Here is a 19,312-nt window from a genome sequence, read left to right as displayed (position 1 = left end):
ACAAAAGATGTGTCTGGAGCAGGAAGCCTCAAAGAAATCAATCTTGATTTTCCCCCCAGGAAATTATTTTTTTCCTACTTTTTAAAGAAACTTTTCCAGTTAGCATCCTCAGCTGAAATTTGATTTTTGTTTCTTGATTTAGGAAATTAATGAGTAGTGCATTCAGTCCTCAGTTTGGAGATTTATGAAGTTTTGGGCAAATTATGCTGTAGTTGAGCTCAAAAGCATCAAATAAAACCACTTTTAACTTTATTCTGAACAACAGCTTGGCAGCTTTTACCCACTTAGGGGTTTACAGAAGGAATGGGGAAGGTTTGAGGCAGTCCAAGAACACTTACTTGTTCTTTCAGCTGATTTACTTTATCTTGGAGAAGCCTCTTCACAAGCCTTAACTTCTGCTCCACGTCCATCATCCGCTCTTCCATCATTTTTAGAAGCTGCTCATGACCCCCCTGGAAAGCAACATTTATGTGAAAATCAGATTAAAATCAGTTCCCCTTGTCCAGTCTATTTTGTTTTTCCAGTTTATGCTCAAGAAAATAGCTGGCCCTCCACACTTCAGTCTGCTTTAGAGGAAACTAAATTAATAAAACCCTTAATTGAAGCAAAATTTTATGGCAACACTTAAAGGACACTCTCAGCATGGCACTGGTTTTCCAAGCAAGTTACACTTGAAATTTCCAAATCAAGGAAAAATAATATAAAATTCTAAGTTCTGTATTGTCTGTAACAGAGCTGGATGACTTCCTTTTCTTGTTCTTTGGTGCTGCCAAATTTCTGATGAATGTGGAAAACAAAATGCCAATTTAATGGTTTTAGAATAAAAATAAGGTGAAGTCGTAAGGTCATGTTTGAAAAAATAACTCTCCCATGCCAGAGACTACTTGAAATTGAGTAATATCCAAATGAAGTAGGATTCCAAACATCATTTTTTATGTCTTTTTAGATTAGTTTTCATAACCCTAAACTAAAGCATCATAATTCTGTGTCATGAGATCGTTACACCAACACCTGAGGGAAATTTTCCCAAAAAAATAAAAGAAACATCAGGATTTACCAAAAGATCTTGTTTGGATTTAGGAACTTTAGACCATGACTGCAGGAAAATTGAGACTTTATTTTAATGCTAGTTTGTTACTCAAATTCTAGGCAGTCATTTGAGGAGATAAGCTTTGAGAAAGCATCAACTCAAAACTCCTTCAAACCCAAACCCATCCCAGCTGCAGAGGAGGATAAATGAAAATCTGCTTCAGGTATGGAGTTCCTCATCTAAAACCCCACAAAATGATCCCCTTGAGGGGGTTGATTTAAGCTCACTCAACATTTTATTTGCTGGAGCATCAGAAACTCAAACCTGTGGATGAGGTCATGTGATAATTCATTTTTATGAAAAAGCTTTACATTAGAGTCACACAGAAAACAGTTTCACAGTGTGGGTGGAGTGGATATTTTTCTGAATTAATGGAATTTGATTGGAATGCAAAACCCTGGAACTCACTGTTCCACCTCCCATTGGTTGTACAGGAGCCTTGAGTGAGTTCTTATGTGGAAAAGAAGAATTAGAGAGGTCTCAATACCTGTGATCCCTGTTTTATTTTGCCTTAAACCTTCTCACTTCACATTATTTCATGATAAATCAGCTCAGGCAGCAGCTTTAAGGTCATTAAAAATAGGAGAAAAAAGATCTTTACAAGCAAACAGCTGAAATGGTTCATGGCTCCAAGTGGGAAAATCACAGAGGTGTTTTGCTGAACTGTTAAAGTACTAAAATCTTAATTTAATCTAATAGTTTGAGCCAAAATAAAAACTATAGAATTGTATCCAATAAACAATAATTTTCCCTTTTTACTTTATGGCCACAGCAGTAGAAAAATCCCAAATTTTCTTAAATTTTCAGGTACATCTCCTAAAGAAAAGCTGAGTTTCTGTACTCTAGTACATCCCCACCACAAATCTTTCCCAGAAATCCCAAGATAACAATATTCATTATCAAAGATAAATATTTTGTTTAAAACTTGTTCATTCTTGAAGTGGAAATTATTGATTTCTAGGAAGAAAAGAGACATTATGCTTAAAAAAAGATTTTATTTTTCATTTACATCCAAAAAAGTCATCTTTCCCTGTGAAAAAGTTTATACATCTTATACAAAAATGCAGTATAAATACCCCAGATTTTCTTCAAATCTCATATAAAATTAGTACCCTTTGAGAAAAATAGGCTCTTTCCTGTACTGAACAACTGCACATTTTAAATAACATAAATAAAACCAATTTGTAACAAATTAAAAAAAGCTTCTGAGCTTTCACAAAATAGTTTCTAGACAAATAAATAAGAAAATAACACTGCAGAGACTTTTTTTTGTTGTTTTTTTTGAACAAAAAGGAACAAAAAGGAACAAAAAGGAACAAAAAGGAAAATAAAAAGGAAAATAAAAAGGGAAATAAAAAGGGAAATAAAAAGGAAAAAAAGGGAAAAAAAGGGAAAAAAAGGGGGAAAAAAGGGGGAAAAAAGGGGGAAAAAAGGGGGAAAAAAGGGGGAAAAAAGGGGGAAAAAAGGGGGAAAAAAGGGGGAAAAAAGGGGGAAAAAAGGGGGGAAAAAGGGGGGAAAAAAGGGGGGAAAAAAGGGGGGAAAAAGGGGAAAAAAGGGGGAAAAAAGGGGGAAAAAAGGGGGGAAAAAAGGGGGGAAAAAAGGGGGGAAAAAGGGGGAAAAAAGGGGGAAAAAAGGGGGAAAAAAGGGGGAAAAAAGGGGGAAAAAAGGGGGAAAAAGGGGGAAAAAAGGGGAAAAAAGGGGGGAAAAAAGGGGGGAAAAAAGGGGGGAAAAAAGGGGGGAAAAAGGGGGAAAAAAGGGGAAAAAAAGGGGAAAAAAAAAGGGGGAAAAAAGGGGGAAAAAAGGGGAAAAAAAGGGGAAAAAAGGGGGAAAAAAAGGGGAAAAAAAGGGGAAAAAAAGGGGAAAAAAAGGGGAAAAAAGGGGGAAAAAAAAGGGGGAAAAAAAAGGGAAATAAAAAGGAAAACAAAAAGGAAAACAAAAAGGAAAACAAAAAGGAAAATAAATAAAAAGGAAAATAAATAAAAAGGAAAATAAAAAGGAAAATAAATAAAAAGGAAAATAAATAAAAAGGAAAATAAATAAAAAGGAAAATAAATAAAAAGGAAAATAAATAAAAAGGAAAATAAATAAAAAGGAAAATAAATAAAAAGGAAAAAAAGGGGGAAAAAATGAAGCGAAAAAAGAAAAAAAGAAAAGGAATAAAAGGGGGAAAAAAGAGAATTTGATCCTCAATTTTCTCAGCTTATGCCAGTTCTGTGTTTTTTGTGTGTTTTTGATGAAAAAGGAATGGGATCAAAAGCAGCCAGAGGTGTCAGAGGTGCCCGATCCTCCGGTAGGAATCTGCATGCACTGCTCGCTGCTCCGGTAGCAAGGCCTAGAGAAAGAAGGGAAGTGGGAATACTTCACCCTGATATTCAGGTTTTTCTTCAAAACACGTACACTTCAAGCAAAAAAAAAACCAAAAATCACCAATACAAGCAAAGCAAGCAACACAGGACAAAAAAAAAATAAAATATACACACAAGGAGAAAAAAACATGCGGAATATCTTATATTTTCTGTCTGTAAATATGATTATTAGCATTAAATGTACACAGCTGGGAGGCTGAGGGGGTATTTTCTACATCTAAAGACTCTCATCTATGGTTTTAAAACATCAGTGGTAGTAATTAAGTCAGCAAAGTTTTTTTAGAGGAAATCCTCCTGTCTTTCTCATTAAAATCTCATATATAACATAAAAATCTCATGTAATATATACAAAACATCACAGATTGCCAAGAATTTTGGGAAAATGTAGCCAAATTGGCTCTTCTCTGAAAAACTCTGCATTTCTGTCTCAAACTTTGTTGTTTTTTCCCTCAGCAGCTGGTCAGAGGTGATATGAAATTTGAAATAGAGCTGTGCCAAGGGGGAATTGAGCAACTCAAATATTAATCAGAAATATTAATCAATATTTCCCATTTCCATGGGCAAACTTTGGGAAACATTGGGTAATTAACTGAATTTAGTTATAGAGAAAGGGAATATGAGATAATAACAGCACTGAACACAGCAGAGACAGTCACTGGGAATTCAGAAAAATCCAGACAGGTTAACAGAGTAGAAACAGCTCAGGAGTTATAATTTTAGTGAAATTTAAACATGTAACAGCAGCCTTTGGATGAAAATAACTGTAAAATGAATGAAAAACCACAGACAACCAGGATTAAAAAGCAATGAAAGCTGCAAAGCAGGATAAACACAAAATAATTCCATTAAAAAATAAAAAAAAAAGAGGAAAAAAAGGGTTTGGAAACTTCATTATCCAGGATCTAATCAAGCTGCAAAATGCAAAGCAGCAGCAGAACTAAATGAATTCATTTTACACAGAAAGCATGGAGATAACCTGACCTTGTACTCACTGGTGGAAAGATGATGGAGAGGGATTAGGATGGAAGTTTTCAGGGTGCTAAAGGGGACATTAAAAGGGACATGAGCTCAACTAAATGTTAAAAATCTTAAAAATGAGGATGGCAGAGAAAAAATCAACAGAGATTCAAGCAGGAGGTGCTTACAAGACGCAGCAAAGTGGAGACAAATCTGGCTTTGTTTATAGCTGCAGGTTTTTATCAATGATTTAGCAAGTTGTGGAATAAAAATGGGTGTTATAAATCAGAATATCCACTCATTTTGAGGAGAAAAAATGGAAAAAAAATAGAAAAATTGGAGGAAAATTGGAGGAAAATTGGGGGAAAAATTGGGGGAAAAATTGGGGGAAAAATTGGGGGAAAAATTGGGGGAAAAATTGGGGGAAAAATTGGGGGAAAAATTGGGGGAAAAATTGGGGGAAAAATTGGGGGAAAAATTGGGGGAAAAATTGGGGGAAAAATTGGGGGAAAAATTGGGGGAAAAATTGGGGGAAAAAAGGAGGAAAAAAGGAGGAAAAATGGAGGAAAAATGGAGGAAAAAAGGAGGAAAAATGGAGGAAAAATGGAGGAAAAATGGAGGAAAAATGGAGGAAAAATGGAGGAAAAAAGGAGGAAAAAAGGAGGAAAAAAGGAGGAAAAAAGGAGAAAAAATGGAGGAAAAATGGAGGAAAAATGGAGGAAAAATGGAGGAAAAAAGGAGAAAAAATGGAGGAAAAATGGAGGAAAAATGGAGGAAAAAAGGAGAAAAAAAGGAGAAAAAAAGGAGAAAAAAATGGAGAAAAAATGGAGAAAAAATGGAGAAAAAATGGAGAAAAAATGGAGAAAAAATGGAGAAAAAAAGGAGAAAAAAAGGAGAAAAAAAGGAGAAAAAAAGGAGAAAAAAAGGAGAAAAAAAGGAGAAAAAATGGAGAAAAAACGGAGAAAAAACGGAGAAAAAACGGAGAAAAAACGGAGAAAAAACGGAGAAAAAATGAAAAGGATTAAGTGCAATAGTGCATCGACAGCAAATATTTGCAAAGTCGAAGTATTTTTAAATTCACCAAGCTTTTCCAGGAAATGCAGGAGCGATTCAGCTCTAGAGCTGCAAGTTCCAGGATGGGACTCGTTTGCAGAGTGTTCTAAAATTTGAATTACAAAGTCATCACTCCCAATGCAATCCCAGCACGTTCATTTGCAGCTTGGATTGATTTTTAAATTAAACTGCACATTTTGCTCCCCCTGCTGTGGGACCAAGTACCTCAGCCTGTGGTGATGCACTTTTGAAAAGGAACCTTACAATCAATTTATTATTTCTACTTAACCTGAAATTATTTGCTTTTATTTTTTTAAAGAAACATTTTGATTTTATGCCTTTCTTTAAAAAAAACTCCAAGTTTTTTACTCCAAGTTTTGGATACTTTAAAATCTGGTTACTGCCCTTTACTCTCTCCATAAAACCTGTTTTTCTGGAATACCTATTACCATATTCAGAGATTTTTGAGTTTCAAAGTCTTGGTATTATTATTATTTTAATGTATTATTTTAAAGTATAACTACAATCTAAATTTAAAATATAAGGGTGATTTTTTCTTGTTACCAGATGAATAAATAGCTAATAGTATTTTGTCTAATCTAAATATAAATCTAAAGAAATATCTAATCTAAAACAGATAAAATACCAAATATTCATTTAGGTTACTTAGAACTTTATATTTTCTCATAAGACAGAGTTGTAATATTATTTTAAGTCCTTATTTGGCCTGAGACAAAACTTTAGAGACTTAGAAATAAATCCAATTACTTTTTGAAGAAAAATATAAACATAAGCATATATATAAATATAAATTAATATAAATGAAATAATTTAGAATTAACTATTAAATATTAAATTAATTATAAAGCTAAAATATTAAATATTACATTAATTATTTAAATTATTGAATTATTAAATAATTACCATTAGTATAAATTAAATATAAATGTATATAAATATATAATACAAATATAAATACAAAAATTTGGCAATTTTTATATGACAGATGCAAACCTTTCTAGTGCCTATAATTCAGTTTTACAAAGTCAAAAATTAACACAAGGAGTGACTCTGCTCAATGTGGGCAGTGGAAGAATTAAATTTCCTTGGAATTGGTTTTCCCTCAGAAATTCCAATGTTGAAGTTTGTGTCATGGCCAAATCAGGAAGATTGACCTTAGAAAAAGGATTTTAATCCCCAAATAAGATTTTATGTGATGGATTCCTGTGCAATATCTGAAGTGCTGCATTTTAAAAAATTAATAGTTCCAGACATGGTCATTAGGTAAAGAAACAAACAAAAAGAAAAGCTCCTATTTTAAAAATAATCATTCCAGACATGGTCATTAAGTAAAGAAACAAAAAAAATCCCCTATAAACACTTAGTGCACATGGAGCAGGAGGAGAAAAGCCAGTTAAATGTGGATGGGAGTGGTTTGATCTCAAAAAACAAAATTAAGAGGACTTCAAAATAAATGAGGATTAGTGAAGTTTAATTTTTGAACTGGCATAAACAGAGAACGGATCTCACCAGAATTTTTTTAAAAAAAACAAAAACCACCAAAAAACCAAACCAAATAATTCAATTTTTTCCTTTTTCAGCCTTACCTGCTGCATGTTTGTTGCCGAGGGTCTGCTCTGGAGCTCTTCCTGGAGGTGCTGACTCCTCCTCTCTGCCTGCAGCAGCTGCTGTTGGAGCTGCAGGAATTGTTCCCTGGGCACCGTGGCACAGCCTGGCAGCTGGGAGCTCTGGCTACGCATCCCCCCGGACTGGAGCATCTGGGGAAAGAACAAAAAAATCCCAAAATCCAAAATATAAAATATAAAATCCCCAAAATTCAAAATATAAAATATAAAATCCCCAAAATTCAAAATATAAAATATAAAATCCCAAAATTCAAAATATAAAATATAAAATTCCCAAAATTCAAAATATAAAATCCCAAAATTCAAAATATAAAATATAAAATCCCCAAAATTCAAAATATAAAATATAAAATCCCCAAAATTCAAAATATAAAATATAAAATCCCCAAAATTCAAAATATAAAATCCCAAAATTCAAAATATAAAATATAAAATTCCCAAAATTCGAAATATAAAATATAAAATCCCAAAATCCAAAATATAAAATCCCAAAATTCAAAATATAAAATATAAAATTCCCAAAATTCGAAATATAAAATATAAAATCCCCAAAATTCAAAATATAAAATCCCAAAATCCAAAATATAAAATCCCAAAATTCAAAATATAAAATATAAAATCCCCAAAATTCGAAATATAAAATATAAAATCCCCAAAATTCGAAATATAAAATATAAAATCCCCAAAATTCAAAATATAAAATATAAAATCCCAAAATCCAAAATATAAAATATAAAATCCCCAAAATTCGAAATATAAAATATAAAATCCCCAAAATTCAAAATATAAAATCCCAAAATCCAAAATATAAAATATAAAATCCCCATTCAAAAGATCAAATGATGCCAGGATGCTCATTTCTGTGAGCAGCTCTCAGATTTCTTGTGTGTGAGAGAAACGAGCCTGGGCTCGGTGATAGAAGGTGAAAAAAGATGGAATTTCACACAGAGGAGTCATCATTTCAGGCCTGAACTATAAAAGAAACTGAGTTTTTGATGAATTCCTAGCAAAGTTTAGTTGGGGAGCTTCAAGTAGCAATAATTTCCCATCTCATTGCCTGATATTAGTTGTGCTGATTATTTCTCATCTTTAGGATGGAGAGGGAACATTCATCTCTGATATTATATACAGAATTCAGTATTTAGCACCCTATAGATATTTCCTGATGTTCATTCCTAACTGTGGAGCTAACAGTCACATGAAATAATTTAGAATTTCTCCAGACTAAAGTAAAACCCAGGTAAATAACTCACAGTTATTTAGTTGGAAGATATTATACTAAATTATACTAAAATTATATAATTATACTAAAAAGGACCAGAACTGGACATTAAAAATCCCTGATGGTTCACACAAACTCATCTGCCATTTGTGTAGCATTAATAATTTCTTCCCATAAAGATCCTGTTGCCTTAAAACCATTTCTCTGTTCCCTTAGGAAAAGGTGTGTAATATCATCTTGGTGATTTTAATTTCCCTTCCACAACTGGCAAAATTATCAATTTGGATAATATTTCTGTTACTGATTTAATCTCACACTCTAAATATTTTTCACAATGGTGCAGCTCTTCTGGCCCTGTTATCATCCCTATCTCTGCTGGTCCAGGTGAACAGAAAACAGGTTTATATATAAAATAAAACTATTTGTACTTTTTAAAGCTATTCTGGGACTCTTTTTGTCTGTAAAAGAGCTGTTCTTTTCCTGACAATATACACAGTGAAAATAATGAGCTTTTTGGTGGAATTTCTTTCAGGGTTCCTGTCATGTTGTGAGGCACACGAATAACTAATGAGGAAACAGTCAATTAGTGTTAACAGCATCTTGGAAATAAATACTAATGAAACAACAGTGAGAAGAAGATGACCCTGCTGTATTCATCTGTGGAAGAAAATGGAACAACCACGAGCTTGCTAAACTATCAGGATGATGCCAAGTGGGATCAGAAATTAATTAATTTAAGGAAACATTGGACAGTGTGGTGGAAAAGCATGCAGGCACCAGAGGTAAATATGCAAACACCTTCAAGCCTTGCAGTCAGTGGGGGAGCAGGAAGCCACTTTTCATTCTTTCACTTCTAATTTTAATTCTTTTGGAAGCGACAGGGTGATTTCTCTCCATTTTTATGGCAACCCCTTAGGAACACGCAGCTCCTTGGGATCCAGAACCACACTTTTACCACAAAGAACCTGGGGCAGCTGTCCAAAATTGACATTGAAATGAATAGTGGCTTCTTTACTTTAGAGATGCATGGAATAAAAAGCAAATAAATCCATAAAAGAAAATAAAAAATAAAGGAATGTTTTCTCCATGCTGTGGGGGATACATTAAAAATTATTGCTCTACCTTCACACACTATTTCAGAGAGAGAACTGCCCCCTTCTCTGCTACTTCCAACCACTGAGTTCTAGCCAGGTTAGCCATGGACAAAAGGAGAACAGGCACAAAAGAGAGAGTTAGAAATCACAAATCACTGAGTGAATCTTGTACACACCTGCTGGGAAAGGGTTACCAGGAGGAACAAAATCCTGCCTGTTTGAAATTCACATTTCAGGAGAAAACGCAATTCCAGGCTCGGTGTTTATGAGTTTAAGTGTTTGGTATTTTCCCCAAGCTTAATTAAGACTATATAAATAAATTCACAGGGAATATAAACAGTCTTTTCATCAACTTGTCAAAATCTCATATTGCCTAATTAGGTTTTTACAATTTTATTACTAATTACATGAGATTTTCAGCCTAATGGCTCCCACTTGATGAAAAACATGAAGCCATTTATAAAGTGTTATAGAAGGCTCAACTAAAAGATGCTTTCACTTATGGAACAAGTCAAAATTGTGTTTTTTTGATTTTTTTTTTAATTTTAATTTTATTATTTATTTAATATTTTGTTTTAAACTCAAATCAAGGACATCAAATTTAGGCAAGACTACTGAGAGAGAACTTGGAAGTCTGGGCTGACCTTTTGGGGCACACTAAACACAATTAAGTTGCCCATTCCTATAACCAAAGACTCCTAAATTTTGATATCCAGCATGATCCATCCCCAGCAGAACTTTTACAGCAGCTTTTGGAAGAATCTCCACTGAAGTTTTCACTCGTGCCTTTAAATTAACAGTAAGCTGTGTAAATTGATTTTTTTATCACGATTTAGATTAATATTAAGCTTAAATTCAGCAAATTATTCAGAAGAAGTAAGAATAGGTTTTTACATTAAGAGCAGCATCACACAAATATCAGTTAGGAAATTTGAGGCAACGTTTTAGGAAGGAAGAGGGAAGTGTCAGCCTTGCCTCAAGTACAGAAATAAATCTCTTTGCTATTTTGATTTTATATCTGAAGTATTTGAATTATGACTAAACAAAAAACATGCTTCAGAGAGCAGGATGTTTGCCACACAACTTGCTCATGAAAGATGAGTTAAACTTCAGGAGAGGTTAATTCTTCTAGTTTCAATTTCAATTAGTTTTCTCTGTTTCTACACATCCATAAGTTGTTTCTAAATAAAATAAATTCAGTGCTAAAGGCCCACAGTCAACAGTGATTGAAAAGTACCTCCATTAACTGATCATCCAGCTTGACTTGCTTTTTTCTCAGCCCTTCATTTTCAGAGCTGGTTTCCAGTTCACGTTCAAGAGAATTCATCTGACTGATCTATAAAGAAAATAAAACCATACAAAAAATAAAAAAAATAAAGGAATGTTTTCCCTAAGCTGTGGGGATACATTAAAAATTATTGCTCTACCTTCACACACACAGAAACTTTCTAAAGTTTCTTTAGAAAAGCAGCAATTTCTCATTTTTTCTGTTTTTTCCCCCCTCATGAACCACTGAATACCAAGACAAGTCTAAAAACCAGGAGTATTTGGGCAAGTGCTCTGCTACAAGAGCTGTCTCACAGCAGATGCACAGAGCCCTGTCAGCTCCTTCAGACCCAGATTTGTGAGAGGCAAAGGGCACAAAACTCAGAGCAGAAGAAGAAAATTCCAGCTTCTCCCTGGAGCTTCTGAGAGATGCAAACTGCTGCACTGATTTCTGTGTTTACAACCCAAAACTCACCTTTCTGTTTGCAGATGACAGCTCCTTCTGGAGCTGTTCACACTCTCTCTTCAAGCTCAGCTTCTCCTGCTCTATGGCTTTGACAATCCCTGACTGGCTTTGATGCTTTTGGTGTTTTAGGGAAAGGATTGTGGATTCCAGCTGTCGGATCTGAGGGGGATCAGAGATGAACAAATGTGAAAAGATGTTCTGGATATTTCCACTTCATCTAAAACACCAGCTGATTTTGGACTCACAGAATCCCAGGATGGTTTAGGTTGGAAAGGACCTTAAATCCCATCCCATTCTACCCCTGCCATGTCAGGGACACCTTCCACTATCCCAGGCTGCTCCAAGCCTCATCCAACCTGGCCTTGGACATTTCCAGGGATCCAGGGGCAGCCACAGCTGCTCTGGGCACTCTGGGGTATTTCTGACATATTTGCTTTGATACTTTGGCCTTTTTTCCCTTCATCCTTCCCATAATCCACTTAACGCTGTGAGCCAAGAAATTGCACAAGAAGAACGTTAGGAATATTAAAGAATCTTTTTGTTAACTTGAAGCTGGAGTGAAACCTTGGGCAAGAATTACCAGGATTGTCTTTTAAAGAAGAGCAATATCCTGAGAATGTTGTGGAGTCTCATTCTCTGGAGATGCTCAGAACCTGCCTGGATTGTGACCTACACAAAGTGACCTCCAGAGCTCCCAGCCCAGCTCTCCTGTGATCTGCCAGCTTGCCCAGGTTACCTTTTCCCTGGAGTGAGCCAGGTCTGTTTTAGTGCTCTGCACTTCCCTCTGCAGCCTCTCGTTCTCCTGCCTGAGCAGCCTCTGCTCCTGCTCCGCCGGCTGCTCCAGCTCATCCCAGTGGATCGGCCCCCGCTGGTCCTGCAGCCCTGAGGGAGGCACAGCCACTTCCAGAACCCGGTTCTTAAGACAGACAGAATTGCAGGGTTAGGCCTTCAACAAAGAAGCAGACATTTGCTCTATTCAGGTGGGTTTTAGGTGGATTTTCAGTAAGTGCAGGCTCCAAAGTCGCAGCATTCCCATCTCCCTCCCGGCCCACTCGCTGTTTTCCCTTAAGAAATCCAATGTGCAAACCCCAAATGCTTCTCCCTCTGCTAAAATCACGGAGAATAGCTGTGTGCACAAGGAGTTCACAGAGTTCAGCAACACAAAAAAAGCCATTTATGCTCTCTTTAGAGCCAAATAGAACTCAGTATTATATATTATGCACTAATAGCTGTAATTTAGCTCTTGTTGTACAATTCTGAAACAGCCTCTTTTCCACGTGGACATTAAATATTCCTTAATTACATGGCAAACAAGCCAAATTAGTAACTGAATTCATAATAGCAACCCCAAGACTGCTGTCTGCAACCTCCTTCAGTTACAAATCCTCATTAGCTGAGAGGTTGGTACAATTCTGTACCTTTCAAACCCAAGTTGCACTGAAAATTAGATCCTCTCTCAATGACTGGTTTAATTTTTATAGTTGAGAGGTGTTAATTAAGGTTGTCCACAGATTTGGGGGGGTTTTATTGGCAAAAGGTTTCTTTTGGGGAAGAATATTGACTCAGGAGAGGGACTGACGTCCAACACTTAAAATACAGCTCCCAAAAATCAGCTTAAAACCTGCAACATGATATCCAATATACAATTCCAGCTACCTGCTGAGATCCCTGAAGCCCTTTACCTTTTCACTGGTGCTCTGCAGCTGTTTGTGCAATGCCATCACTTCTTGTTTCAGAGTTTCCTTCTCCTGCTGCGTCACCTGCAGGTCGGATTTCAGCCGGGACATTTGGAGGTTGGTGCTCTGCAGAGTTTCACTGAGGCTCTGAACCTGTAAAAGAGCAGGAGCACAGCTTTGGCTTTTGCTGGACCAAGATTCCCTGTGTGCATCAGGTATCTCGGGTATTTAGGATCTCTGATGGAAGGAGTGAAGTTAAAATGCTGATTTCCCCCTTTGGAAGGGTTAAATTGAATTTATCGCTCTCTACAACTCCCTGACAGGAAGGTGGAGCTGAAGGGGGTCAGGCTCTGCTCCCAGGGAACAAGAGACAGGATGAGGAAACAGCCTCAGGGTGTGTCAGAGGAGGTTTAGATGGGAAAATTTCCTCATGGGAAGGGTTTTTGAGCATTGGCACAGCTGCCCTGGGCAGTGGTGCAGTCCCCATCATCCCTGAAGGGATTTAAAATCCAGGGTGGATGTGGAACCTGGGGACACGGGTCAGTGGTGGCCTTGGCAGTGCTGGGGAATGGTTGGACTCAACCTTAGAGGGATTTTCTGTCCTTAAAACTCTATAATTCCATATGATATTCCAACTTTCTGTTCCAAGCTTGCAGCCACCCACTTTGACTAGAGCCACAATGCTGCATTCACCAGAAACACCTTCCAGCCCTGAGCATTTACTGTGATATGCTGGAAAGAAGCTTTCCCTTGAATTGTTTATTCTCCAGGCATTAAATTATTAAAGATTAAATTATTAATATTAAATTATTAAATATTAAATTATTTAAACTCCAGGAATGCTCAGCCAAGCAGGGAACCACTTGATCCCCCATTCCTGGGGAAGGATGAGCCTGCACCAGGACAGAGGAGCAGCAGCAGAGTCTCTGCAGCATTTTGGGAATCACCAGGAAGAGGGAATTGGCAAAAGTAAGTTGGCTGCAGAGAGAAAAATCCCTCATTGTGTTTAACAAGCTTCCTGTTGTCCTTCAAGAGCATCACTTTGAAAGCCCCTCAAAGCCATTCTCAGCTGCATGGCATCAGGAGGGGGCTTTCATGAGAAAAAACGCTGCAGGAGATGATCAAAGTGCTTTTATCCAGGGTTATAACATCAATCAGGGTTTCCTACCTTGTCCTGGGAGAGGCTGAGCTGTGCTTTCAGTGCCTGGCTCTGCTGCTCCCAGGATTTCTGCTCCTGCTCCAAGCTGCTGATGGCACTCTCCAAGCAGCTGACCTGAGCTACCTGCAATGAAATTACACCAGGAATCCTCAACTCAGGAAATTTTTCTTGACTCAATTTGACTTCAAGGGTTGCCCTGGAGGGAGTTAAAGCTAAGGAAGGAAGGAAGGAAAATGCAAGAAATCTAAAAGCCTCTCAGCTCCCTGAATTTCCACACAGTGGGGTTATTATTAACAGTGTGCAGTCTGCTCTGCTCCAGTTCAGAGTTACAGTAGGTTAGAGATGCAATAAAACTCCAAGAACACTGTCTTCCTTGTCCTGCTGCAGTATTTATATCCAGGCCTCTCCTCCTTGCAATGTTTGGAATTTTCTACATAATCAAATTACAGTAAAGCTGTGCTCCAGGATTGAAACTTTCCTAAGACCAGCTAAGAGAAAAAATCCAGGCAGTGGCAATTAAGCCTTTATCTGGCTTGAGGGTGAGGAAAACACCATCCAGGGAAGTTTTACAGGTTATGGTGATACAGATAACGATACAGGAACTTTAACAGCACACAATGATGTGGATTTACAGTTCTTTCTTACCTTATCAATACATCTGTTCAGCTCCTCACTCAGGGCTTCTTTCTCTTTCTGCAGCTTTTCATTTTTAGTGATTAAACTTGAAACTTCATTTTGAAGGTCAGCGAGATCAGGACATCTGGGCAGCTGTGGGAAACAAACCCCTCACAGTTGGCATTTCTGTGCTGTCACAGGATTTGGCATGAAAATCATGGGATGCCCAAATGGTTTGGGTTGGAAGGGACCTTTAAAGGTCATCAAATTCCAATCCCTCTGGAATAAAGCAGGGACATCTTCCACTATCCCAGGTTGCTCCAAGCTGTCCTTGGACACTTTTGGGATCCAGGAATGGCCACAAATTCTTGGAGCAGCCTTTGCCAGGGCCTCACCACCCTTGCAGGGAGGGATTCTTCCAGAATATCCCATCGAAATCACTGTGCTAAAACACAGGGAGGGAAAACCACTGCACTGCTGACTTCCAATCCTTTTCCCAGCTGACCCAGTGCTTTATCCTTGATGCCTTTCCTCATCACATCTCCTGCCTGTAATTACACTCCAGCCACAATCCACTCCTTTCTGAATAGGCCTCAGCTGCTTTTGCTTTTTAACACCATTATCTACCCTGAGCACTGGGTGCCTCAACTGAGTGTTTTACACTCTGCAGAAAATGACTTTGTGGAGCCCTAATCAGGGAACTGACTCATTTGAAGCCTTCATTATTATCTGTGTTTATTAGCATATATTTACAGCCAATTGAACTGTGCTTGTACAGGAGATAACTGAGCTCTCCAGGAAATTATCCTCAGACGTTGTGAGACTTTGATATCTCCAGATGGGTTTAGCAACAGGAATTCTCCCTGACAGGACAAGCTGGAAGAGCTCACTCCTTAAATAAATCCTAATTTGGAGCTAAAATGGGTTATCTCCAGTTACACAGGGAAATGTTCTCCTGTCAATCACATTTGCCCTGTCCATTCCTTAATTAGAGCTTTAAATCTTCATCTTGACCAAATCTTCTGGCAAAGTCGAAGTGAACCCAATCTTATTTGAAGAATTGTGCCTTGCACCTGGAAACTGTTTCAAGAGGAGTTACATTCCCTTACTTTTATGATCTCTCTTTAAAGAAATTAACAATTTCCACCTATTAATTTTCATCCATTAAGAGATGGTGAAAATTAATCCAATCTATCCCAGGTTGTTCCAAGCCCACCCAGCCTGGCCTTGGACACTTCCAGGGATCCAGGGGCACCCACAACTCCTCTGTGCAATAGGATTCCATACCTGTTTTGTCTTCTCCAGCTCCTGCTTGAGGATGTGGTTCTCCTGCTCCAGTAGATGAGCTTGAACCTTCATTTTTGACACCTCCACCTCCAAAGACGACACCATATTTGACGACTGCACAAAAATAAAAAGGCTCAGATTTCAGTTTAGGAGACTCACAGAGCACCAAAGTTTCAAAGCAGAGGATGCTGCAGGCACTGGATGGAGCTGAGATGGCACTGGATGAACAACAGCCATGCTGGAGAGTGCAGGGAAATATCTGACATCACTAAGCTGTGGTTTCAAGACAAACTTTTTTCCCCTCCTGGCTTTTGGCTGCTGCTGTGTTCAAGCCAGCACTTAGCAAAGCTCAGCTCTGAAATCCCACACACATCCCAGGACAGAGATGCCAATTCCCAAGCCCCTGAGGTCCAGCTGTCCCCTCCCAAATCCTGTACCTCTATTTTGGAGTTTTCCAGTTCCTCTTTCAGCAGCAGCCTCTCCTTTTCCCACTCTTCCAGGGTACACTTCCCCTCTTCCCTTTCCTTTTGCTTGAGCACCCTGGCCAGCTGTTGATTGAGATCCTGCACATCTGCTTGGTTTTTGGAGTTCCTCTGGCTGAGTTCTGTATTTTCAGAGTCCAGCTGTTGGTTCCTGGTCTTCAGATCTGCCACCTGAGCGGGGACAGCAATGATTTTACACAGGGAATGAGATTTTGGATATCTCCTTTCTATTAAGGTGATTAAAGATCTGACAACTCTCACCCTGACAGTGACTCCAAACAAATAATTTGTCATAATTGGCCTTGATTAGACCAGTCATATCAGTCACCCAACACAGCACACTTTGCCATGCTGGTGTGGATTTTGAGGGTCATCCTAATAGATGATTCTGAGCAAGTATTTTCCTGAGCAATACCAAGATGAAATGGATGGAAAAGGCAATTAAGTTTTCTATTTCACCCATTATAACAAGCCACCCCTAAAATAAATACATTGGATACAACTGGCAGCATTCCTAGACCAAGCCAGCTGGGAAATGAGTAGAGGTTGCATCACAATCTCTATTTCCCATGGGCTACTGCAGAGAATCACACAAAAACTACACAACAAAAGATTTAAACTTTGCATTTCTACCAAATAAACTTTCCAAGTTGGCTGTGGAAAGTGCTCTCAAGCCTGTAAGCTGGACAATTACAGCTTTTGTCTTATGAGCTGGTCAAGCAAAGCCTCAAATCAATCTCAGAGGCAATAAAACAGTTATGAAAACATCTATACTTATAAAATGCTCCTTCTCTGCTGCCTTTGTGACTGTCCCAAGGAACAGCTTTGATCCAGTGATGATTTCTACAGAGAAAGTTCTGGGCTCAGGCCACACACCTGCTTTTTCAGGTTGTCAACCATTTTCTGCACAGCCACTTTCTCTTTTCTCACAGCCTCTATCTTCTGCCTGTGGAAAAATGAAAGCTCATTAACACTAAAATCAATTAGCAATATACACAACTGCAAGATTGCACAAGAGCACATCACCTTCAATTTGTGCCAGGGGAGGTTTAGATTGGATATTAGGAAAGATTTCTTCACTGCCCAGGTCAGTGAAGGGCTGGAGGGATTTAAAATCCACAGTGGATGTGGCACTTGGGGACACAGGTCAGTGGTGGCCCTGGCAGTGCTGGGGAATGGTTGGACTTGATGATCTTGGAGGTCTTTTTCAACCTTAATGACTCCAAAAATGAGTTGGTTTTTCTTTTAACACCACCAGAAATGGTAATTGTGAATATTTATTTATTCATTGCTCAGCATCCCTGTTCTGCATCAACCTGGCAAGTGCTCAGCTTCTCAAGGTGCCCCAAGTGGGTGTTTCCTAGAGGGGAAGGATAATCCCAGGATCATGGATGGTTCTGCACTTTCCAAAGACCCAACCACTGGAATAATCTGTCAGATGAGCCTCTCCCTGCCTTTGCTGAAGCACAAATAATTGCATCAGCTCAGCCCCTGCGCTCCTGTGTGTTACTGGGTCACCTCAATGCCTACAGCTAAACCCCTGCCTGGCTCTGGGGATGGGCAGGACAAGCTGGGGCAGGGAAGAGGATGAGGAATAAACCTCTCAACCTGCTGGATTTCCAACAGCACCGTGAAACAACCCCATTTTGGATTTGTACAGCGCCTAACGCACGAAGGAGCTCGGAGAGAAGGGATGAACCCTTCCCTGAGCCACAGCAACAGCCTGAAGGCATCACAGGGTACATTCCCCATGGAATTCTCACCTCATCTCTTCCCTGGATCCATTCAGCTCCTGCAGTTTCAGGCTGGAAGCGCTCCCTTCCTCATTTAATAAAGTCACTTCGTTTTTCAGGACGGCGTTTTCCTCGCGGAGCTTCTCGGCCTCGCACCTGCGGCAGAGACAGGAGAGAAGTGAGAACAGTTCCTGCAGGACACCTGGAGAGGGGAAAAAAGTCAGAGCTACCTGTAATGCTTCAAAAACAAAGCTACAATTGCCTTGTTTTACGTGTAAATGGTGTATTTCTATTTTACATTCATTCAGCAGGAGCACTCCCCAGGTTTGTTCAAAAAACCCCCAAATTGTTACAACAAACTTCAAAAAAAAAAAACCCAACCAACAACTGGGCTTTTGGGGCATGTTTTTGAGCAGCTAAAATGAGTTAAAATCTAAAGCTTCACACTAATAGTCTATATATATTTCAGTCCTCAAGCTACAAATAACAACTGAACACCACAATATGCAGATTGCCAGGAGAGTGAGCTGTTCTCCCAGCTGGAATTCAGAATTCTGGGAACAGCACGGTTGGAAAGTGCCTTATTTGTCCTCAGGAGACTGCACAGAAATAACTTAGCTGTGGTGGGACACCTGAAAGAACAATTTCCTGCAGGAAGCTGGTGCTGAACAATAATTAATCCACTTGTAGCCATTTTATCCATTAAAAAAAAAAAAAAAAGAAAAAAAATAAAATAAATCCTTGCCAGAATACAGCAGTTAAAAATAAGGAGGTAAAACCTATGATAAATATAATATAATGAATATATGCTTTATAACTGAATTTACCATATCACACTCCTGAGGGGTTCCTAACTGAGAAAAAAAAAAAAGTCCTTATAATTCTCTAATATTAACTTAAATACTGAGAAAAACAGAAGCACTTTCAGCATTTCAAATTACCACGATTCTACTGAAATACTGAGGGGGAAAAACAGGAGCAATTTTAGCCTTGTGAGCAACATCCAGCTCTAGAAGGGAACAAACTGAGTGAAGTGAATATTAGTAAAAGCTACAAAGCGCTCTGGAAGTGTTACCATGGATTTTGGACATGGAAATACAAATGGGTTTGTGCTGGAGGACGAGCTACACACGGTGACGGTGACAATCCACAGACAGGACAGCTGGCAGGTGCTGGCAGGAGGAGTAAGTCACACACAGT

At 38.3% G+C, this 19,312-nt stretch overlaps 1 protein-coding gene across 2 annotated transcripts in view; it reads right to left on the bottom strand.

Moving 5' to 3' along the window:
• Positions 1-19,312, bottom strand: part of NIN (ninein) — a 59,759-nt gene that overhangs the window by 2,166 nt on the left and 38,281 nt on the right. For both annotated transcript variants that reach the window (XM_058828689.1, XM_058828699.1), the window contains 12 exons: positions 18,143-18,268; positions 17,256-17,325; positions 16,335-16,550; positions 15,898-16,011; positions 14,641-14,763; positions 14,005-14,118; positions 12,843-12,989; positions 11,897-12,076; positions 11,170-11,319; positions 10,666-10,764; positions 7,074-7,244; positions 339-452 (listed from right to left, as the gene is read on the bottom strand). In XM_058828689.1, the coding sequence (XP_058684672.1) occupies positions 339-452; positions 7,074-7,244; positions 10,666-10,764; positions 11,170-11,319; positions 11,897-12,076; positions 12,843-12,989; positions 14,005-14,118; positions 14,641-14,763; positions 15,898-16,011; positions 16,335-16,550; positions 17,256-17,325; positions 18,143-18,268 (1,624 nt within the window). The remainder of the gene's footprint in view (positions 1-338; positions 453-7,073; positions 7,245-10,665; positions 10,765-11,169; positions 11,320-11,896; positions 12,077-12,842; positions 12,990-14,004; positions 14,119-14,640; positions 14,764-15,897; positions 16,012-16,334; positions 16,551-17,255; positions 17,326-18,142; positions 18,269-19,312) is intronic.

The sequence above is a fragment of the Poecile atricapillus genome, chromosome 1, assembly GCF_030490865.1.
Source record: "Poecile atricapillus isolate bPoeAtr1 chromosome 1, bPoeAtr1.hap1, whole genome shotgun sequence".
NCBI lineage: Eukaryota > Metazoa > Chordata > Aves > Passeriformes > Paridae > Poecile > Poecile atricapillus.
This window is presented reverse-complemented; position numbering and strand designations above follow the sequence as displayed.